The sequence below is a fragment of the Arachis hypogaea genome, chromosome 13 (genome assembly GCF_003086295.3).
Source record: "Arachis hypogaea cultivar Tifrunner chromosome 13, arahy.Tifrunner.gnm2.J5K5, whole genome shotgun sequence".
Taxonomy (NCBI): domain Eukaryota; kingdom Viridiplantae; phylum Streptophyta; class Magnoliopsida; order Fabales; family Fabaceae; genus Arachis; species Arachis hypogaea.
This window is the reverse complement of record NC_092048.1, coordinates 121,630,239-121,654,275: the sequence shown is the minus strand read 5'-3', so window position 1 is coordinate 121,654,275 and position 24,037 is coordinate 121,630,239. Positions and strand designations below refer to the sequence as shown.

At 32.2% G+C, this 24,037-nt stretch overlaps 3 protein-coding genes across 10 annotated transcripts; 2 read left to right on the top strand and 1 right to left on the bottom strand.

Moving 5' to 3' along the window:
* The first annotated feature begins 8,257 nt into the window (after positions 1-8,257).
* On the top strand, positions 8,258-11,374 carry LOC140177703 (uncharacterized). The gene is made up of 4 exons (XM_072210850.1): positions 8,258-8,568; positions 8,776-9,479; positions 10,635-11,068; positions 11,312-11,374. The coding sequence occupies exons 1-4, from the start codon at positions 8,258-8,260 to the stop codon at positions 11,372-11,374; spliced, it is 1,512 nt and encodes a 503-aa protein (XP_072066951.1).
* Positions 11,375-11,435: 61 nt separating this feature from the next.
* On the top strand, positions 11,436-12,939 carry LOC140177702 (secreted RxLR effector protein 161-like). Its single transcript, XM_072210849.1, has 2 exons — positions 11,436-12,069; positions 12,926-12,939. The coding sequence occupies exons 1-2, from the start codon at positions 11,436-11,438 to the stop codon at positions 12,937-12,939; spliced, it is 648 nt and encodes a 215-aa protein (XP_072066950.1).
* A 570-nt stretch (positions 12,940-13,509) lies between these two features.
* On the bottom strand, positions 13,510-16,820 carry LOC112733026 (probable sphingolipid transporter spinster homolog 3). Of its 8 annotated transcripts, none has more exons than XR_003168177.3 (8): positions 16,401-16,759; positions 15,297-15,399; positions 15,149-15,211; positions 14,833-14,914; positions 14,601-14,701; positions 14,280-14,384; positions 13,988-14,108; positions 13,510-13,890 (listed from the first exon to the last, which is right to left on the bottom strand). XR_003168177.3 is itself a non-coding variant. In XM_025781872.3 (7 exons), the coding sequence occupies exons 2-6, from the start codon at positions 15,301-15,303 to the stop codon at positions 14,305-14,307; spliced, it is 333 nt and encodes a 110-aa protein (XP_025637657.1). In that variant the 5' UTR covers positions 15,304-15,399; positions 16,401-16,820; the 3' UTR covers positions 13,510-14,108; positions 14,280-14,304. The 8 variants fall into 8 exon arrangements, 3 of the variants coding, with proteins under 3 accessions (XP_025637657.1, XP_072069518.1, XP_025637659.1); XR_003168176.3 differs by having other exon boundaries at positions 13,510-13,901; positions 16,401-16,757; XR_011870445.1 differs by having other exon boundaries at positions 13,510-13,901; positions 16,442-16,743.
* Between the last annotated feature and the right edge of the window lie 7,217 nt (positions 16,821-24,037).

The window sequence follows — 24,037 nt, the reverse complement described above, 5'->3', positions numbered from 1 at the left end:
TATATATTAAATTTAGAGGAGTGCTAGGGGGCTAGCAACTTTTGTGTTTTGTAACCATCAATTGGCCATCAATAGTATTTTTAATGGTGTGAGATTACATCTAACGGTAGGAAATTACTCACTTTTCTTTGATGGTTAAGTGCTGGCCACAAAACACAAAAGTTGCTGGCGCTCTAAACTTTCTCTTAAATTAATAATCTATTTAAATTTTCGTTCTAACATAATTGTTTTATTCTAAATTTTTACGACATAGTATCAAAATTTTATGTCTTAAAATCTATAGCATTGTTATCAAAATCGGACCGGACCGACCGATTCGACCAAAAAACTAGTAAACCGGATTCTATACTAGTCCGGTCCGATGATTAGACCGCACAAGAAAAAGAATCGGTGCGAACCAATAAAAATCGGTCAAACTCGGTAAGGACCGGTCCGACCGAACCGTTTCAATTTTAAAATTTCTTCAAAGTGAAACAGTTGGGGTTCAAACCCCCCTCCATCAAGCATATGAACGGTAGCCTCTACCACCAAGCTAACTTGCTTACTACTAATGTATATGTAAATTAAAATACATATTAATATCTTTCAGCAAATAATTTACTTCTATTTAATTTATTTTAATTTTAATTATAAGCTCACTTATTCTTAAATTAATTATATTTTTATTTAACAGTAATTATAAACTCACTTATTATTTTATTTTCATAATTATACAATATCTATTAATATTATTTTTTAATAAATATTTATAGTATATAATAGTATAATAGATATAAACTAATTAATAAATTATTAAAATTCAAAAATAATAGTTATTTTAATATAAAAACAAAATAAAAATATTTATGATAGAGTAAAATTAACAAAATACTTATTGTTTCTGTTTCATATTGTTTAGAATAGCTAGATATTTTTAAACTATTAGTAAAAATATGTATTTTAAATTTTTAAGTGTAAATTTTTTACTATATTTTATTTTTTATTTACATAGGACCGGGTCAATCGGTTCAACCAGTGACCCACCGGTTGAACCAATAACCTAGTGATTTAATAATCTGATCGGTTCGATCACCGGTTCGGCTCTGATAACTATGGTCTATAGTTCGATCCTTAGTGAACTCAAAAAAAAAAAAAAACATAAAGCAAATAAAAGAAGAAAAAGAATGTCTATGTAACGATCACGCAAACTCAAAAGAAACTCTTACTTAAGTGTTACTGTTGAATTTATAATCTATCTAAATTTTTATTCTAGCATAACTGTTTCAATAAAATAGAAAATACATAATCTTACGATCTTTTATTATGCTACTATTACCTAATTAGATACTCACTTTAATTAGTTATCGTTAGTTAGAAGTAATTAAAGAATTATTAGAGTTAGTTGTATAGTTAGAATGATAAATGATGAAGAATATATGTGGTTGTAATTCATTCAATTTGTTACAAGTGAGTGATTGGTAGAGTAAGTGACATCTAACTGCCTTATATATCATTGTAGTGAAGGATTAGAACTTAAGTTTCTCATTTTGGGTTCTCTTCTATAAAATAAATGCAGAATTAGTTTTTTCTCTTTCATCTAGGATATTCTTTCCCTAATCTTTTTTCTTCTTCTTCTCAATGCCTAAACTCATACCACAAAGATAATGAAAGCAACTTCAACCTCTGAGACTCTAACCACTTTTAGTCATGTTTATTTTTTTTGAGTAAATTCATAAATAACTTATTTATTACTTTACTATCATAAAAATATATTTATAAATCATATATGTTTAGAGATAAATGAAAAAAATATTTTTTTCTTTAACAATTATTTCATACAATTCCAATGAATTAAAAATTTGATTGATAATAAAATAACAACAAAATTAAAAAAAATGAAAGAATGATCAAGTTAAATATATTTTTTATGAATTTATTCTCTCCACAATAAAATATCTGTAATTTCTTTTTCATGTTTAAATAATGCATATTTATTCTATTTATAAATAATTTAAAGAATGTTTTACTAAAAATAAAAATAAATAAAAGATATTAATATAAATTGGCATGGTGATTTGTATTTTTATTAAATTTATAATTTTTCTAAATTTTTATTCTAACATAGCTTTTTGAATAAAAAAGATATGTTCTTACTTTTTTTTAACTATGCTACTCTTGAGATTGATTTTTTTTTTATACTTATTTTTCTTCTGAATAAATTTATAAATTATATATTCATTATTTTACTGTCATAAAACATATTTTTAGATTATGTATGTTTGAAGATAAGAGTTAAAAATATTTAAAAATAAAAAATAGTTTTTTTTTTTTCACAATTGGTTCATATTTATACTAATTCATTAAAAAGTTAATTTATAATAAGGTAACAACCAAATTTTAAAAATACGGAAGATCTACCAACTTAAAAAAAAAAAATTGAGAATACATATTTCTTTTCACGTACTCATTTTCTTTATAACAAAATATCAACTCTATTTTTTATGCTCAAAGTATGGCTATTTATTCTGTCTATTTTTTTATCCAATAAACATAAATAGAATTTCAAAAATTATACTATTTTATTTATCTGTTAGTTATTTCATAAAACTAATAATTTATGAATCATTAGTCATTGTTAATAATTTTAAATTTAAATTTGGGACTTTTAATTCTTGAACTACCAACTTGGATTATGATAATTAGAATTGAGGATCCAAATTATACTTTTTATGAACAGTCGTGTTTTTTCTATCAGAGAGTTAACTAACTGTCAATATAATTAACTAATAATTTTTTAATAATTACAAAACCATCCAAATTAATTTCTATATTAATAAATTAGATTACAATGAGAATAAGAACTATGCTACACATACAAGTTTTTTTGGCTTACAAGTCTTACAAGTTGGGCCAAACTAACAAAAACTACATTCACCTACTGGAGCGTGATAACACCCGCGTCACTTAACCATTTCCAAAGCGTGCTCTCACTCACCATTATGGAAGACACTTCTTCTTCTTCACGTTCCTCTTTCTCCTCCTCTTCTTCCTTCTTCTTCTTCTTCTCCTTTTTCTTTGTGTTTCTCCTTTTTCTTTGTGTGTTTCATCTTCATTGTTATTTTTTTATTACCGTTGTTGCTGCTGCATTTTTTTCTACTCCTCTTTCTATTGATTTGCAATATTATGTATTTTTTTCTTCTTTATTTAATTTTTTCTCCCAAGAAGAATTATAAGAAAAGGAAATAAGATGAGGAAGAAGAAGCAGTAGACAGTAGAAGATGAAGAGGAGGAAGATGAAGAGTTTTGAATTATGCAGAACTTATCAGAATAAAAATACACCCAAAAATTCTTAAAATACACTTAAATATCTTCGTATTATACCCAAATATCTTCGTGTTACACCCAAATTTGCTGCAAATACAGAAAAATATTTTCTCTACTGCTGCGTTTTTTTCTTCTTTTTTTCCTTATTTTTTTCTTTCTTGTAGTTAAATGAATGTAAGTTCATTCTCTTTCAAGTAATTTTGCAGCATTATGTGTTTCTTCTTCTTCTTTGTTTGATTTTTTTGTTTTTATTCTTGTTAAGAGAGTAAAACAAGAAGAAATTTGAGAAGGTAAAATAAAAATGAAAAGATGAATAAGAAAAAAAAAAGAAGAAAATTAAAAGATTGTGATGATGATAAAAAAAAGAAGAAATAGTAGAAGATGAGAAGGAGAAAGAGGAAAAGTTTTGAATTATGCAGAACTTATCAGAATAAAATACACCCAAAAATTTTTAAAATACATCCAAATATCTTCGTATTACACCTAAATATCTTTGTGTTACACCCAAATTTGCTGCAAATACAGAAAAATATTTTTTCTAATGCTGCGTTTTTTCTTCTTCTTTTTTTCCTTATTTCTTTCTTTCTTTTAGTTAAATGAATGTAAGTTCATCCTCTTTCAAGTAATTTTGCAGTATTATGTGTTTCTTCTTCTTTTTTGTTTGATTTTTTTTTGTTTTTATTCTTGTTAAAAGAGTAAAAAAGAAGAAACTTGAGAAGGTAAAATAAAAAAAAAAGATGAATAAGAAAAAAAAAGAAGAAGATGGTGATGATGATGATGATAAAAAAAAAAAAGAAGAAACAGTAGAAGATGAGAAAGAGGAAGAAGAAGAATTTTGAATTATGCAGAACTTATTAGAATAAAAATACACCCAAATATCTTCGTGTTATACCCAAATATCTTCGTACTACACTTAAATTTGCTACAGAAAAAATGTTTCCTCTAATGCTATATTTTTTCTTCTAAATTGAACCACACCTTAGCCTTGGATTTAAAACAATAATCAATTTTATTCTGATTTAATTGACAATCTGAACCTGAATTATTTATTATCTTCAACAACGAGATAACTGATGATGAAGGAGAAAGAGAAAATGAAAGGAGGAGAATTTCAATGAAAAAAGAAGAAGGAAGAGAAGGAGGAGGAAGAGGTGGTGTTGATGACGACGATAACGAGAAAGAAAAATTACGAAAAAGAAGAAGAAGAGGAGGCACAGAGAAAGAAAAAGAAGAAAAAAAAGAGGCATGAAAAAAAAACGTAAAAAACGCGTGAATATAAATGACTTGTATGAAAAAACGCTTGTATACGGAGAATACCTCTTAGAATAAAATTCTAACATTATCAATATATAAACAAATATATTTATTTTTTGAGATGATGTCCCAAATAGTTCCCAAAATTTCTAACTCGCTTCAAATTAGGTATTTACAATCTGCCTCAACAGCTTTGATACTAACATTCAAATAGGTACACATTTAAAAGCAAAATCCAATATGTAAAAATTTAAATAGGCTGACATGATACATAGATAAATAGAAAACCAGATAATCTAAAGGAGTTTTTCAGTGATTCAATTAAACCAATGAACAAATACCATTAGCTAGTGCCACTACTATCTTATTGTAGCCAATATTATGAATATTATGGGATGGGAGGTTTATTGTGTATTATCCTATTTCTACTATGAGAAATGTTACTTCTCCTTTAAATTTCCAGCTTTTAGTCGGCCTTTTGATTTAAATAATATTATTTAATTAATTTAAATATCTACATTTATAGAAAGTTGCTTATTTTTTAGTTTTTTTTTAAAGATTAAATAATGAATAATTTTTAAAAAATACCTAATTGCATTGAGTATGTATTAATAATGCTAATCAAATTTATCTAATAAACCAGGTTCAACTTAGATATAAAGATGAGAAAAAGAACAACATAGAATAGAAAAAGAAGAACAAATGATGAAGATTTGGAAATTAGGATTTTACAAGAACGACTTTTCAGAGCTTTAAAAGAGAATATTATGAATAATAGCAGCAAGGAAAAGTGGAGACGAAAAAGATTATATGACAAAAATAAATGTTTGGAGGTTAGGATTTTATAGGTGTGAATGAATAAATTTGGTTAAAACACTCAAGTTTTAACCAAATTTAAAATACCAATTTGAGTTGAATGCATTGTGTATCCATATCAATATACAGTTAAGTGTTAATGAAAATTCATATTAAAATAATATTAAAATGTCTCATAATATTTAGACTAACGAAAATTTACGATTCTAAAAATAAGAGACTTATCTGATCATTTTATTTTTTTTTAATCTTCTATCAACCTTCAAAAATTTTAATTGAAGTTATAAACTAATAAAAGAAAAACTTAAAAAACAAATTTACAATGTATTCAAAATACTTAGAAATTTAACGATTAAGGAAAAATATATATATATATATATATATTACAAAATCCAAATAATGATTACAAATACGTATAAGTCTATAAATTTAAGATTATTTACTAAGATTCATAAATATAAAAAAAAATGGCAAAAATTATTTTCAATGAATAAAAATACATACAAAAAAATTTAAATATTAAATTTTTACGAACGATATGATACTTTTAGTTTATTCATGTAAAACAAAATTTGGAATGCATTTTAATATTTATAATTTTTTATATATATTTTTATTCATTTTAAAATTTTTATGTATATTTTTATCTATTTACTCCTCGTATATCCTAAAATTATAATTATTGGTAGGGCTGCACGCGGATCGGATCGGATCGGATATGGCCAAAATTTCGATCCGATCCGCACTAAAATCATCGGATCGGATCGGATCCAATATCCGCAGTTTTTAAGATTGGATCCGATCCGATCAATGTGCGGATCGGATCGGATCGGATATCGGATATCGGATATATCCGCAAAACACAAAAATATTTTTAAAAACTTATTTTTATTAAAAAAATATCAATAAAATTCATTTTTCTATTCTTTTAAATATGTTTACTCTTAAAATAATATTAAACATACTTTTCTTAAATAATAAATTAAAATAATACAACATATATGATAATTATTAGTTGAAATAAAACATAAAAAAATATTTATTTATTTATTTCTTTATTTTTGCGGATACGCGGATATGCGGATACCAACACAATCCGCAATTCGATCCGATTAGTGTGCGGATCCGATCCGATCCGATCCGAAAGCCTTGCGGATCGGATCTATATCCGCAATTTTCGGATCGGATTCGGATAAATACCGCGAATATGTGGATCGGATTCGATCCATGATCACCCCTAATTATTGGGCAAAATAACTTCAAACTAGTTGCATAAATAATAATAAATTCATGCAATACACACAGGTGTAATAATAAAGGCTTTAGAAAAATATACTAATAAAGTCAGTCTTATTGCCAATTTAAGAGCAACACACTATATTCGGCATGCTTTATGGACATACATAATTTCTTTGACTTTTGGGGCATGTATAATGTATTATTCTAAATTATCAATAGTAACATTAAGCCATTGTTAATGGTGAAATTATATAATCACACAAAAATTATGAATAAAAAAAATTATATAATAGAAAAGTGCAAAATAGTACACTAAATATCGGAGCACTAAATATTGGAATAGGTGATTTGTCCTTAGTGATCACTGAAATTCACACTTTCAAATTGTGTTTAAAATATGCTGTTGTAACAATAATGGTAAATTGGTAATGTTTTCAAAGTATTCCTTCCAACTAATTCGCAAGGTCCTTGAACGAATAACACAAATCTTTTATATATATGTCTTTATTATTATGCTAATTACAGTAATGTTTTGATAGATGGAGAAACTAAATTAAAATATTTTTTCTTCGGTGTGTTAATTACAATAAAACACGTCTATTTATGACATGATGTAGAGAAATATGTTTTAACAACTTGTCCATTTCTTGGTATCTTTCAAGGCAAAGGAGTTTCCGATGCATTTGGTTTGATCCAAATAGCAAGTCTAGTCAGTAATTATTATATTATGCAACGATAAATAATGATAATGTATATACACACAACAAATTCAGAAATTAATTTATTAATAGAAAAAAATTAGCATAATATAAATATATTGATACATAATGTATAATACTCGGATATAAATCTGCAGATACAGAAGCTTACAAAATGTAAGCCACGTTTTGCATAGAACAAAAAAAATAAGACGACGGTTGCCAAATATAACACGTTTTGCAGAGTATACCACCAGAAGATGAAACGTGGACCAAATTGTTCCTTGTATGCATACAGACCAAGATGGGCGTTGACTGCGTAAAACGTGCCAAATGAAGGGTATTTACAAATTTGATTAATTAATATTATTGATATTATTATTAATATTATTAATATTAATAAACGGTTACTAACCGTTTAGTACCATTTGGTTGAAGGGACACAATCTTTTAAAGATTGTGTATGTTCAAAACATTGTGTCTATTGGTTAAAGGGACACAACTCTTTAAGAGTTGTGTATGTTCAAAACATTGTATCTATTGGCAATAGAAAAGACACAACCATTTGTATACGTAACTAATCATAATTGCTATGTGCAATATGTATAAATAAGTCCTTGTTCACTATTTCAGATATGACGTACTAAGTGTACAAATTACTCAACCATTAAGAGATTTTTTTTTTTTTGTTCAAGAGAGTTGAGAATTTCTTACTATTGCTAATTAAGAAATTCTTAGGTTTCATTGTATCCTGGGAGAGTATTGTCATTAACTCTATAGCAACTAAGTGTGGGGACAAATATCTCTCTAAAGAAAGCGATCTAATCGTGCCTTGAAACCACTACATAAATATAAGATTTTGTCATCTTACCATCTTCATATACCCAACAATTTTAGAGAGATATTAGTTGAAGATGGCACAAGATTAAAACACCACGTTCAAGGTCATGAATCAAGAGTTTGTCAAGTTAGATCGCTTTGATGGAACGAACTTCAACCGTTGGAAAGACAAGATGATGTTTCTTCTTTCGGTTCTCAAGCTTGCATATGTGATTGACCCAAAGACTACACCAATTGTCGATGCCGCTGAAAACGTCACACCGGAAGAGAAAGAAAAGATCGTTCAATTGAAGAAGAAACGTGATGAAGATACTTTCGCATGTCGAGGTCATATCCTCAACACTTTATCCGACCGACTCTATGATCTCTACATGTCAATTCAATCACCATTAGAGATTTGGAAGTTTTTGGAAGAAAAGTACAATACCGAATGACAAGGAACAGATAAGTTTATCATGATGAAATATTTTGAATTTATTATGAATGATACTATGTCTGTCATGGATCAAATTCATGAATTACAAATCCTTGTAAGTAGACTTCGTGATCTACAAGTGGTGATGCCTGAATCATTACAAGTTGGAGCAATTATTTCAAAATTGCCTTCATCTTGGAATGGTTATAGGAAGAAACTTTTACATCTTGGTGAGGACTTCACAATTGAGAAATTACTAAGGCATATACGTATAGAGGAAGAAACTCGAAAACGTGATGCTGTGTATCTTTCTCAAAGTTCTAAAGTGAATCATATTGATGAAAATAACATCAATAAGAAGAAAAGAAAGTTCTCTAAAGATTCAAAGCAAGATAAGAAGAGACAAAGAGAGTGTTATCATTGTCACAAGAAAGGACACTATATCAAAGAATGTAGACTTCTGAAAAAGGAAGCATCAAAGACCAACTTAGTGGAAGAAAAGGATCTAATTGCTATGGTTGTAAAAAAAGTACAAAACATGCATATTGGCATGGTTACAGAAGTTAACATAGCAACACAAGGAAAATCACTTGAGTGGTGGTTAGATTCTGGGGCTACTGTTCACGTTTGCAATGATCGCAACCAATTCAAAACATATGAAGAAGTGAACAATAGAGAAGTATTGATGGGCAATGATAACTCAGCCAAAGTTTGTGGTCAAGGAAGTGTGGAATTAAATTTTACATCTGAAAAGAAATTAAGTTTAATAAATGTACTTCATGTTCCAGATTTGAGAAAAAATTTAGTTTCTGTTAGTCTCTTGTGTAAGAAAGGATTCAAAGTTGTAATGGAATCCGATAAAGTGATCCTGCTTAAGCATGATGTATTCATAGGAAAAGGATATTGTACTGAAGGCATGTTTAAACTTAGTATTAATAAAGTGAATGTTTCCTTGTATGTTGTTGATTCTTGTGATTTATGGCATAGTAGATTAGCACACTTAAATTACAAATCAATTGAATATATGCAAAAGAATGACTATATTGATCTTAGTAACAAGGATTTTAATAAGAAATGTGATATTTGCATACAATCTAAAATTACTAAGAAACCTTTTCCTAAGGTTGAAAGAAATACACATTTATTAGAATTGATTCATAGTGATATTTGTGAACTAAATGACAATATTACAAGAGGATAAAAAAGATACTTTATAACCTTCATTGATGATTGTTCTAGATTTACTTATGTGTATTTGCTTAGAAATAAAGATGAAGCTTTTGAAATGTTTAAGAAATATAAAATGGAAGTAGAAAATATGCATAATAAGAAAATAAAAGTTTTTCGTAGTGATCGAGGTGGAGAATATTTTTCTAATGAATTTGATCACTTTTGTGAATTACATGGTATTGTGCATGAATCTTCCGCTCCATATACTCCGCAACAAAATGGTTTGGCGGAAAGGAAAAACCGTACCTTAGTGGATATGGTTAATTCAATGTTACTAAATGCAAAATTTCCTTACAATTTGTGGGGTGAAGCATTATTGACATCATGTCATATCCATAATAGGATACCATCAAGACATAGAAAGGTTTCTCCTTATGAAATTTGGAAAGGAAGGAAACCTAATTTAAATTATCTTAAAGTGTGGGGGTGTTTAGCCTTTTATCGAGTTCCTGATCAAAAGAGAACCAAATTGGAGCCAAGAGCCATAAAAGGCGCTTTTATAGGATATGCTCAAAATTCTAAAGCATATAGAATATTAGACTTAGTGTCTAATGTAGTTGTTGAATCAAGAGAAGTAGAATTTATTGAAAATAAATTTATCAATGATTCAACTTCTAATTCAGAGTATCTCCAAAATGATACTAATATTTCATAAGAAATAAATAATCAAAATAATAAACGTCTAAACGACAAAGAGTTGATTGAACCAAGGAAGAGTTTGAGAGTAAGAAAAGAAAAGGACTTGGGTCCAGATTTTATTTCTTCTCAGGCTATCACCTTTTTGGTAGAAGGAACTAGGAATTCTGTAACAAACAAGATTTCTATTGTGATGAACATAGAGGGTGATCCTCAAATGTTCAAAGAGGCTATGGCTTCAAGGGATTCTGCTTTTTGGAAAGAAGTAATAAACGATGAAATGGACTCAATATTATCTAACAATACTTGGGTCTTGGTTGATTTGCCTCCAGGATCAAAGCCTATAGGATGTAAGTGGGTATTTAGAAGAAAGTACAACACTGATGGTTCATTACAAACCTTTAAAGCAAGGTTAGTGGCCAAGGGGTTTAGACAACAAGAAGGTCTAGACTATTTTGATACCTACGCACCTGTGGCAAGAATGACTTCTATTAGGGCTCTTATAGCATTAGCATCCATACATAAGCTTCATATACATCAAATAGATGTTAAAACGGCTTTTTTAAATGGAGATCTTAATGAAGAAATTTATGTGGAGCAACTGGAAGGCTATGTGCTACCCGGAAATGAAAAGAAAGTTTGCAAATTAATTAAGTCTTTGTATGGGCTAAAACAAGCGCCTAAACAATGGCATGAGAAGTTTGATTCAGTGGTGTTATCGAATGGCTTCTCACATAATAGTGCGGATAAATGTATTTACTCAAAATTTACTAAAGATTATGGAGTAATTATTTGTTTATATGTTGATGATATGTTAATCATCGAAACAAATTTAGAAGGAATTCGTATAACGAAAGAGTATCTAACTTCTAAATTCAAGATGAAGGATTTGAATGAAGTTGATACAATATTAGGCATAAAGGTGCATAAGAATGAAGTTTGATCATCTCACAATTAAAGAATCCAATACGCCGTATGATCCTAATCTTAAATTAGAAGGAAACATGGGAAGACCTATAGCACAATTAGAATATGCTAGTGCTATAGGAAGTTTAATGTATGCAATGCATTGTACTAGACCTGATATAGCATTTGCTGTGTGCAAATTATCAAGGTTTACAGGAAAGCCTAGCAATCAACATTGGAAAGCTATAACAAGAGTTCTTGGTTTTCTCAAGAAAACCATAAACTTGGGATTACATTATAGTGATTATCCCGCAGTTTTAGAAGGTTATTCCGACGCAAGTTGGATTACAAATCTTAGTGATAACAAATCCACTTCAGGATGGATTTTCACCATAGGTGGTGGAGCAATAAGTTGGGCCTCAAAGAAACAAACATGTATTACACATTCTACTATGGAGGCTGAGTTTGTAGCTTTATCAGCCGCAGGTAAAGAAGCGGAATGTTTAAGAAATTTGTTATATGATATAAAGTTGTGGCCACAGCAGACGACAGCCATTTCAATCTTCTGTGATAGTGAATCAACCATGTCTCGAGCATATAACAAGTTTTATAATGGAAAGTCTAGACATATAAGTTTGAGACATGAGTTTGTGAGGCAACTAATAGATGATGGTGTAATTACCATTACTTATATAAGATCTCAAGGAAATTTAGCAGATCCTTTGACTAAAGGTTTGTCAAGGGATAAAATCAAAGAAACTACTGCTAAAATGGGATTAAAACCTATTATTGCTAAATGATGGGAACCCAACCTTATTCTAGTAGACCACTAGTTTCAAGGTTTAATGGGTAATAACAAGTTATTTAGCAATTGGAGCACTAAGGTATAGGATTTAGTGCTATTTACAATAAATTAGGAGGGTGAGTTTAAACTCTTAATGGAATGATAATATTATCTATAAAAAGATTCCACCTATATGAATATAAGAGTGGTGCCGCTCTAATCGAGAATTTTAGAGGTTTTATTCTCGTAAATATTCATGAAACCAGGATGAGCACAAGGCCATATAAGTGCTTAAAATTGTAAACTCTTGAACTTGGAGGGTATAAGTAATGTGTGTGATTTTTGGTACTAGCATATGGAGTATAGGTTTAATCGATTAGACACCTATTACTTCGTTAGAACTTTAAAATTTACACTAAAAGAATGTTTAATCTTAGTGATACATTCTTTATGCATATACTTGTATGATATTTAAATTTTGTAAATAGTGGGGGATTGAAGCGTATTTACAAATTTGATTAATTAATATTATTAATATTATTGATATTATTATTAATATTATTAATATTAATAAACGGTTACTAACCGTTTAGTACCATTTGGTTGAAGGGACACAACCTTTTAAGGATTGTGTATGTTCAAAATATTGTGTCTACTGGCTAAAGGGACACAACTCTTTAAGAGTTGTGTATGTTCAAAACATTGTATCTATTGGCAATAGAAAAGATACAACCATTTGTATACGTAACTAATCATAATTGCTATGTGCAATATGTATAAATAAGTCCTTGTTCACTATTTCAGATATGACGTACTAAGTGTACAAATTACTCAACCATTAAGAGATTTTTTTTGTTCAAGAGAGTTGAGAATTTCTTACTATTGCTAATTAAGAAATTCTTAGGTTTCATTGTATCTTGGGAGATTATTGTCATTAACCCTATAGCAACTAAGTGTGGGGACAAATATCTCTCTAAAGAAAGCGATCTAATCGTGCCTTGAAACCACTACATAAATATAAGATTTTGTCATCTTACCATCTTCATATACCCAACACCAAACGCTACCTGCATTTTGCAAGTGGCCTGGTCATTCCCAAACGCAAGTTATATTTTGCAGCACCCCTCTTTGCATGTCCGACACGTGTAGTTGAGGGGGATGAGGGCGGTCTTTATATCTGTGTTTTGGGTTTACGGTTGTGTATGCTGAGGGTTTCGTGAAACCCATTTGAAGAAGAAGAAAGAGTTATCCAGGGAAGAAGAAAGAGTTATCCAGGGAAGAAGAAAGAAAGAAGAGGGAGGTTGTTTGAGTGAGTGAGGAGTGAAAAAAATGATTCGTGATTTTACATTGGAAAAGTATAAGAAAACAATGTATATAGTAAACAATGGTTTAAAAAGGGAAGATAAATTTGAAATTAAAATTCAGATTCTTAATTAATTAAACAATTAATATCAAATTTTAAAATTTGAAAAAATTAGGATTAGCACCTAAACGCTAAACCACTACATACGGTTATTACACATTCATATATTGTACGTTTTGCACCCCACCACTCCCTCGACGGCGTCGATCTCTCCCGCAACCGTCATTGTCGTCGCCGCAAAGCTCTTGACACTGTTGCTCCCTCACCGCCGCACCAAGTTTTCCTCCAACTCTGTTAGTGACTCCGTTTTGCACCCCCTCACCGACGTTAATCTCTCCCGCAACTGTCATCGTCGTCACCTCAAAGCTCTTGACATCGTCGCCCCCCTCACCGTTCTCTTCCAACCCTGGTATGAAGCTGCAAACATTTAAATATAAAAGTGGAACTCTGGTATGAAGGGCAAGCCGCAAACAGGTATGAAGAAGTGGCAAAATCTCATCAACCTTAAATGCATTTGATAGGGAGTTAGTCATGAAATCAAGAGCAATGCCTCCTGCTAATGTGCCCAATATTCCACATACAAGATACAACTGTGATTCCTCCAAACATCATATCTGCATTAGTCTGCCAAGGTAAAATGTATGTCCTTGGTTTAACAATAATTATACAAATAATATTATGGTTTAAGCGGTGTATTATCTTAAAATAACACAATCTATATCTTATTTATGCAAGTTAAAATTCATAGTAGAATTGTAGAAAGAAGCAACCGCGTAAATAAAATCATAAACGTACATGTGGTCATTAGACAAACGAAGTCTCACGATATGATATATGCTATAACCAGCTTTCGGGCCCAATATGAGTAAGCACCTATAACAAAGTTGTATGCTATGTAACCTGCAAATATTCAAGTAATAAAACTGAATGAAGAGACAACACGTACAAAACAATAACTCATAAACTTAGAAGCTGTATAGTTTGAGATGATGGTGCTAAGGTCATAAGTGAGTAAGGTGGTTATATTGCAGCTTCTGCCATGAACTTAACAACAATACTAATTAAAGTTAAGGAAATAAGTTGATGCATAAGTAAACCAGTAAGAAGAACAAATACCTAGAATAGTGACGACAAAAATCTTATCAAGCAAAAGTTCTTTCATATCTTGAAAAATTTGTGAGAACTGATCTGATATTGCGGGGGTTCCAGATTTTGACCTGAAATAAGATAAGAATCAATCAATTGTAATTTGAAATACATAATCAATGATCACTATAGGAGCCAATTAATCATTTATTTACATTAAAGAAACAACTTTATAAATGGAGAATAAGTGTGTTGTTCTCACTTGGAAGGTTCATGTGAGATTTTATCTCCAACCTCTGCACTCGAGGACACCGACTCATCTTTGCTATTTGAAGCCTCCACGTCTATCCATCACATGAATGAAATGGTTTATGGAAAATTGAAGCAAGCCAAGAGAACAGAAACCTAAATTTTTATTAAAAAATAATTGGTGTGTACCACTTCTACTAGGTTTGCTCTGTGGGCAGAACTTTGTTTTAATCTTAAGTTAGAGGAATGGTACTATATGAACTGAAATATATTATTAGAAAATGCATTAATGTTGTCTCAGATAGCACTACTCTAAAACATAATGGTACCTTGAACTCCTGGCACAACTGTGTCAGCGGCTAGCACCTTTGTTGAACCACCTGGAGCCATACCTGTATCAACAAGTAGAGTTCAGAATTTTAGAGATGTTAATTACATTACAAAATGACATAATATCAATGCAAGACAAACATGCACCTTTCATTTGCAAAGGTTTCAAAGTAAACCCCTATATAGCAAATGGAAGCATTAAAGCAACCTCCACCCAAAAAGCACAACGCCAACCAAAATTATTTCCAACCTGTTTATAAACATAGGTAAAATCAAAGAGAGCAAGAAAATACACTGCTACAGAGAAAGGAGTTCATTTGTCGTCCAAGTTTTTATTTATCTACAATGTGTAGAAAGGAGTTCGTATGAATGCCCAAATGCTTATTTAAGTTAATATTTGGACAAAGTATATATACATATTTTTTAACTTTCATGTCTCGAACACAAATAATAAACATATGCTCTCACACAAATTATAACTTGCTCTATGCATGTGGTACTAGATCTTATCTGGGTTTCTATCTTCATGCTGCTAAGTTTGCTACCAATTGTATTTGTAGTTCTAGTTGCCAATGTTATCCAACACAAATTTAAAAGGCTTACCTACTAAAATAATTTCTAAAAGAGCTTCCTAAAGCTACACAGAATCAAGTGTTCTAACGTGTGCACATTATGACAAAAGTGAATGAGGAATTCTGCTGGATTAAGGCATTAACTACTCACTATTAGTATCTTCAAGTTCATTATTAGGTGTGTGCAGTAACGTCAAAACACAAAAGGCATTTATATAAGGATTATCTATATCTCATCCTATTACTTTTGCATCAGTTCTGCAATAAGGTTCAGTAGAACAAATCAGAGCTAATCTCTATCCATGAACTAAGAAAAAACACAATATCATCGTTCACCACATAAACAACATCAAGTGAAGAACCAAGCTAAACCTCTCTACTCCTCAAATTTCATAAATATGTGTATCTAGCTATGCTTGCTACTCCTTAGTTGGAGAGTCAAAAGAGAAAAATATCATCACCTACCTGATTTACCAATTGATTCAGGTTCTACAATTCAAAACACCATAGTCATTTCAATTTAAAGTCTCAGCAAGAAGATTAACCAGGACAAAACCTCCTGATTCATTACAATAAATTATGAAACTATGAATTCCATTCCTTATCCAAAGAAATAGTAATGCACGATGGTTGAAGTTGGCTTTGAAAAAGGTTCAGTAACAGTAACAGAAAAAGATACTTGGTTCTTGTGAGCTCGATTGAGAGAGAGCGGAGAAGGACCAAAGTAGGAGGAGCGACGACGGCACGGCAGCAGCGGAACGACGGCGGCACAAGCAAGAGGAGCGACAGTGGCGCGAACATGGAGAGCGACAGCAGCACGGCGGCAACAGAGCGCGACGATGGCGTGAGCAAGAGGAGCGACGGCGGCGAAACCGTGACGGAGCGACGACGGCAGCAGAGAATGACGATTGAAAATGGTATGAATTTGGAGGTTAGTTATGAAATGGAGAATTTGGGGGAAGTGGACGTGGTGTTAGCGGTGAAAATGGCGTGAATTTGAGGTTAGTGATGAAATGGTGTTTCTGAACTTTGGAGCAGGAAGTGGACGCGCGACTTTGTTTTAGTAATAAAAATCGGGCAAATTCGTTGATTTTAATTTAAAAAAAAGTAAAATTCTAAGCGTTTATTTTTTATATATTAAATCAACACCACTTATTTAATTTTAGAAAACAATCTAGACCGTTTAAAATTATTGACGATAAATATTGTCGATAATTTAAATAATAAAATAGACGTCATATTTGTTGATTTTAAAATAAAAGTATTTTCTCCTGCTTCGTCCACAATGTGATGATAACAAGAAAGAGTTAAAGTATCATAAAAAAATGGACGGTCGGGCTATGGATTTTATTGTTTTATTTTTAATTATCTCTTTTTTTTAAATATCAACAACAAGCTGTCATAAAATATTGACGGGAGAGATAATCGTCAATTTTTTTCGTCGAAAAATATGCTTTTTCTTGTAGTGATAGGTTATTTTAGTAGGTATGCGGATGATTATTTTAATTCTTAGTTGAATGGTCATTTTAGTAGGTAGCGGATTGTTATTTTAATTCTTATGTGGATGGTTATTTGATTGGAATGGATTTAGTTAGATACAATTAAAATATGTTGGACGTTCAATTTACTAGGTATACGGATGATTAAATTTTTGAATTACTGAATGAAATTTTTTGGTTGGGTAATTTGGGTGGAGTATTTTTTTTTTAAATTTTATTGGGCCAAATTTTCAGCCCTTTATTCATGTTGTTCAGATTCTCTGTTGTCTATTTAGCGGAATCGTTTTATATTACCTGAAGAACATATTATTGAATTTTTGGATCATTTTCAATAATGAGTAAGTTTTTTTTTTTTTTTGCATTTTAATTATGAATGAATTTATTTATTTTTGTTTCATTAGTAAATTTTTGGGATAAAATTTAACTTTTATTATTATTATTATTATTATTATTACTTAGTAAAATGTTATTACTATTATCAGTAGGTAGAAATATTATTATTACTATTACCGTTGTTATTATTATTATGATTATATTATTGTTAGAATGTTAGTGTAGTGTTAGTTTGTTATGTTATGTTATTGTTATTAAGATAACGATATTATTATTGTGATAATAATAATAATAATAATAATAATAATAATATTTATTATTATTATTATTATTATTATTATTGTATTTTTTAATAATAAGTTATTAATTATTATTATTATGATTGATACGACCGTTATACATCGGTTATAAGTTATAATTCGGCCATAAACTTATAAATCGGCTGTCAATAACCGTACCAAAACGTTAGATATGCTATTACTCTCCGCTTAAAATATTTTTATTCGGAGATATAACTGTTACTTCTCATTTTCAGATATAAAAAAAATGGAAAGAAGATTCGTTGAATTCATTGCATTCTGCAAAGTTTATTACTCACTTACTTATTTGAGTGTCGGAGTGCCTTTTGCAGGTACCCACCCCCTTGTTCTCTCACTGCCGACGAACAACTCATCCCGATAGGAAAGCTCGAAGATATTCATTGGCGGACGAGCTATACACTGGCTAAACTTCAGCAAGAACAATTGGTGCCCACTATGGGGTACGGAATAAAAACCCTTCTTTCTATAGGTCCCAAAAATCCTTTTCATGATCATGGCTGACTTACCTCCTCCCACACCATCTGAGTTTCTTTGGATGGTAACAGAGTTACAACAGGCCAATCAGTGCATGGCAGAAGAAAATCAATGAATGGCGAATCAAATAGCCGAGCTAACCAATGCTCAGATTGAGCATAACGACAGTCACAATGAGCGACTAGAGGATGAGTAAGACAATTCTAATCCAACACACATTTCTAAAACTCAACGACCTGAGGGAAATCAACAAAATGATGATGATGACGAGTTGGATAACGCTATTGGACCATTCACGGCCGACGTTATAAATTTCAGGATACCTAGGAACTTCACCTTAGCGCTCACATTGACTCCCTACGATGGCATAGGAGACCCGAAAAAGCACATCAAGAAATTCCGATCTATGATGATCGCCAACGGTGCTTCTGATTCTATTTTATGCCATTGTTTTTCTTCGTTTTTAGATGGTCCTACACTTGATTGGTTTTCTTCTTTGCCTGCAGATTCTATTTCACGCTTTCAGGAGCTCGCCAAACAATTCGAAGATCAGTTCACTGCATCTTCTATCTATCTACATGACTCTGACTATTTAAACACTATTAAGTAAGGACAGCACGAAATTTTAAGGAATTATATCACCCGTTTTACCAAAGTGGCAATGACCATACCAGACCTCCACCCCGAGGTACACCTACATGCTATAAAGAGTGGACTCCGCAGGAAAGTTTTAAGAAACCATCACAGTGGCCAAACCCAAAACCTTAGCCGAATTTCGAGAGAAGGCTAAATGTCAAATGGAAATTGAAGAATTGCACCATGCATGGAAATTCGAGAAGAACCAAAACAATAAAGATGACGATAAAACTCAGAACAGTAAGGAATCCTTTCGATTGGCGCCGCGTTATGATTTTTATACCCAGTTCAACACCAAAAGGGAGGAAATCATCAAAGAAATATTAAATTCAAAGCTCATCAAACCTCCTCAAAAGACAGGAACCTACCAAGACACAAAGTACTGTACTTTTCACCAAAAGCACGAGCACACCACTGACGAGTGTGTTGTAGATAAAGACTTGCTTGAACGCTTAGCTCGACAAGGACATCTGGACAAATACATCAGCGGACACATCCAAAAGTGCAACACACGTCAATCTGACTTATCTTCTGCGGGTCAATCTTCTCGGGAAAAGGAAAAAGAACCTACAACTCAGCCAAATCAATACTTGGCCGACCTTTCCTAAATAAGTTCGGCGCAATTGTATCTACAATTCATCTTTGTGTGAAGTTTCATGTGCAGGACAACCTCTTTGCCACAATTTATAGTGACCACCGTGAAGCTCGGCATTGTTATAACATCAGTCTCAAAATGGCCAACCGAGCTATAGGTGCACAAGTAAATGCTGTCCACAATTCGCTTCAGCTCCCTTCTTTATCCGAGTTGGACCCACGCGCCGAGTTTCAAGATCGTCCTATCTGAATGGAGGAATTACAGAAAATCCCTTTAACTAACGATCCAAACAAGTTCACTTTTGTAGGTTCAACTATGCAGGATACTGAAAGGGAACAACTCGTTCTCTTCCTCCAAAAAAATGACGACCTCTTCGCCTGGACCCCTGCTGACATGCCAGGCATTGATCCTTCAGTAATATCTCATCAGCTGGCAATCAACTCGTCAGTCCAACCTATAGCGCAGAAAAAGCATAACCTTGGATCTAAAAAGAAACAAGCATCCATGGTAAAGAAAAATAATGGTAAATGGCGCATGTGCATCCTTTACTGATTTAAATAAAGAATATCCTAAAGATGCATATCCTTTACCATCCATTGATACTTTAGTTGATAACTCATAAGGATATGGCACTTTAAGTTTTATGGATGCATACTCTAGTTATAACCAGATCCTCATGCACCCATCTGACAAAAAAAACTGCTTTTATAACTAAATATGGTAATTTTTGTTGTAAAGCTATGCCCTTTGGCCTTAAGAATGCAGGAGCTACTTACCAGAGACTTATGGACAAAATGTTCACCAAGCAAATTGGTCGAAACATCGAGGTTTACATTGATGACATGGTTGCCAAAACCAAAGTTGGCAAATTCTACATAGACGACCTGGAAGAAATCTTCGCACAAATTCGACAATATAACATGAGGTTAAACCCTAAGAAATTGCCTTTGGCATCCAAGGAGGTAAATTCCTCAGCTTTTTACTGACAAGCCGAGGTATAAAAGCAAATCCAGAAAAATGTCGGGTTGTTTTGGACATATAAACTCCTCAAACAATCAAAAAATTTCAACGATTAATAGGGAGACTCGTCGCTTTATCAAGATTTTCACCTTGTTTAGCTTCCAAATCTTTCTACTTTTTTCGATCTCTCAAAAAGGAAAACAACTTCAAATGGGATGATAAATGTGAAATTGTTTTTCCGATTTAAAAACTATTCTTTCAAAATCTCCCATTTTACAAAAGCCTGAATTTGGAGAAGAACTTTATCTTTATCTATCTATAACTAATTGGGCAATTAGTTCTGTTCTTGTTACAGAAAGGGACAAAATCCAACGACCTGTTTACTTCACCAGCAAATCATTGGAAATCCCAAACTTCGCTATCCAAAGATAGAAAAGCTTGCTCTTGCCTTAGTCTTTTTAGCTAGGTGTCTTCGACCTTAGTTCCAGAGTCATACCATTAATATCCGAACTAACCAGCTGCTATGACAAGTGCTCACAAAACCAGAACTGGTTGGCCGACTAATAAAGTGGTCTAACGAATTATCTGAGTTTGATATTAAATACCAATCCCAGGGATCAATCAAATCACAATGCCTAGCTGACTTTGTTGTCGAGTTTACTACTCCCAACTCCAATGATATGCCAGCAGAATGGACACTTTATGTCGATGGCGCCTCCAACCCTCAAGGGTCAGGGGCAGGAATTCTTCTAGAAGATCCAACTGGAATAGTTTTGGAACATTCTCTACACTTCTCCTTCAAGGCCTAGCAACAATCAGGCTAAATATGAAGCTCTCATTGCCGGCTTAAGGTCAATCATCGAATTAAATATTTTTGCAATAAAAGTACACTGTGACTCTTTATTAGTAGTACAACAAGTAGATCAATCTTTTCAAGTAAAAGATCCCCTTTAAAAAAAATACTTGGATGTTGTCAACACCCTTATAACTCATTTTTCAAAATTTGAAATTCATTATATTCCCAGAGAACAAAATCACCAATCCGGCATCTTGTTAAAGCTCACCAGTAGACAATCATACACTGTTACTCCTTTACAATCCACTTTGATTACACCAAGCTTCCATTTCATTAACATTTGCCACATTACTGACAAAGATGATTGGCGATGGCCTTACAACCATTATCTAAAAACTGGAAATATTTCCTCTGAAATCACTAATTTGAAAAAATCCAGGAGACAAGCTTCGTTCTTTACATTGTTAAATGATAACCTACATAGGTGAGGCTATACTTGCCCTCTTTTAAAGTGTCTAAGCAGGTCAGAAGCTGACCTTGCCTTGGCCGAGGATCATGAAGGAATATGCGGCACACATATAGGCGCCCGGAGCTTATCCTAAAAAATTCTCCAAGATGGATTTTTCTGTCCGAGCTTACAGAAAGACTGCCATCAAAAGGTGAAAACCTGCATAAATTGTCAGAAACACGCTCCAATAATACATATGTCAGCCAAGCTATTGCATCATTCTAAGGTAAGCTGGCCATTCTATCAATGGGGTATTGACATCCTCAGCCCCTTTCCTATTGCACTAGGACAGGTAAAATTTTTAGTTGTGCCAATTGACTACTTTTCCAAATGGATTGAGGCACAACCACTGGCCAAAATCACATCACAACAAATGATTTCCTTTGTTTGGAAGCACATTATATGCAAATTTGGTATACCCCATCATATTATTACTGACAATGGTTGCTAGTTTGTCGACCATAATTTCGCATCTTTTTTATAGAACTTAAAAATCAAACAACATTTCTCCTCAGATGAATATCCGCAAACAAACGGATTAGCTGAAGCTACTAACAAGGTGGTTCTACATGCTTTGAGAAAGAAACTTGATGATGCAAAAAGCCTTTGGGCCGAGCTTTTTCCAAAAATCTTATAGGGTTATAACACCACAACACACTCTACTACTAAAGAAACCCCATTCCGCTTAGTCTACAAGTTTGAAGTAATGATTCCCTTGGAGATCTTTTAATCCTCACTAAGAACACAAGCAACCGATCATGATAAAGCTCAACGAACTGAACTTGATTTAATTGAAGAAGTCTGAGACATAGCCTTTGTCCACCACCGAGCAATGCAACAAAACATAGCTCGGAGGTACAATCAGAAGGTCCATCCTCGCTCATTTCAAGTTGGTGACTTAGTACTCAAAAAGACCGAGCAAGCCAGACGACCACCATTCCATGGAAAGCTCGTCGCCAAATGGAAGGGCTCACTCAGAATCCTTGAGGTCCTCGGAAAAGGAGCTTATAAGCTCGAATCCTTAGATGATACCATGTTACCTAACTCCTGGAATATTTCTTCTTTAAAGCAATATTATAGCTAAAAGACAGGGACATGCTTATACTATTTTTCCTACTCACAAGATTTTTTTCCAAAACTGGTTTTGCTTGGAGAGGTTTTAATGAGGCAAGCCTACCTGCACCTTTGTAAACAAAGTTCATATAATAAATCATTATGCCAATAAAAAGCCGATCTATATCTATTATCCACTTTTTTTTATCTATATCTACTTTTTCAATCTATATCAATCACGATCGAATCCACATCAATAATCATCCGATCTATATCAATCATCATCGGATCTATATCAACTATCTTCCAAACTATGATTATCAATAGTCAACAAATATCAAACAAACACCAACACTTATCCATTCGCGATAATTGTTCAAATCAAAGTCACATCGTTTTCACTTGCGCAATCAAACTAAATCATCAATCAAATCACCAAATAAAGGTGAACTAACAAGATACTCTCGCTCAAACAAATTCAATCCTATCAAACCCCTTTCAGTCATGGGGACAGATACATTAATGGCAATCTTTCATGGCCATTGCCTAATTCATTCAAACATTGATCTACTAAATCACCAAGTAGTTAGTCGTTATGCAAACAAGACCAGTCTCAACCTAATACAAATTTCAATAGCCAAAACAGATTGGCATCAAGGTTCATCAAACAACAACCATATCATCAGACAGTGATTAAATATTATCAAAATGAAGACAATTTAAAGGCTACCTATTATAAATTTCAATAAAAGCCAAGACAAATTGGCAACAGTCAAACATTTCAAGCTACCAAAATAAAAAGTTTCTTAAACAAACTACAAAAAATCAGTCTACTAGATTGTCATCCCCATCCTCGGCAACATCCTCATCATCCACCAAAAGTCCATCACGAACCACCTTGCTCGGATCCATTGCCAAGAAATCACCCTCAGGGGCTAATAACTTGGCTTGAGTCACAGCACGTTCAAATCCTTCGGCAAACACATCCAAAATCTCGGTCTCACGGCCACTCATCATGTTTTTTAGCTTCACAGTAACTTCAATAACTTAGTTATTCAAATTGGAAAGGTCATCTTTCTTTTTATTCAACAACTCTACATCTCTATCATGGCTACTCTTATCCAATTTCAACTCTTCATCCT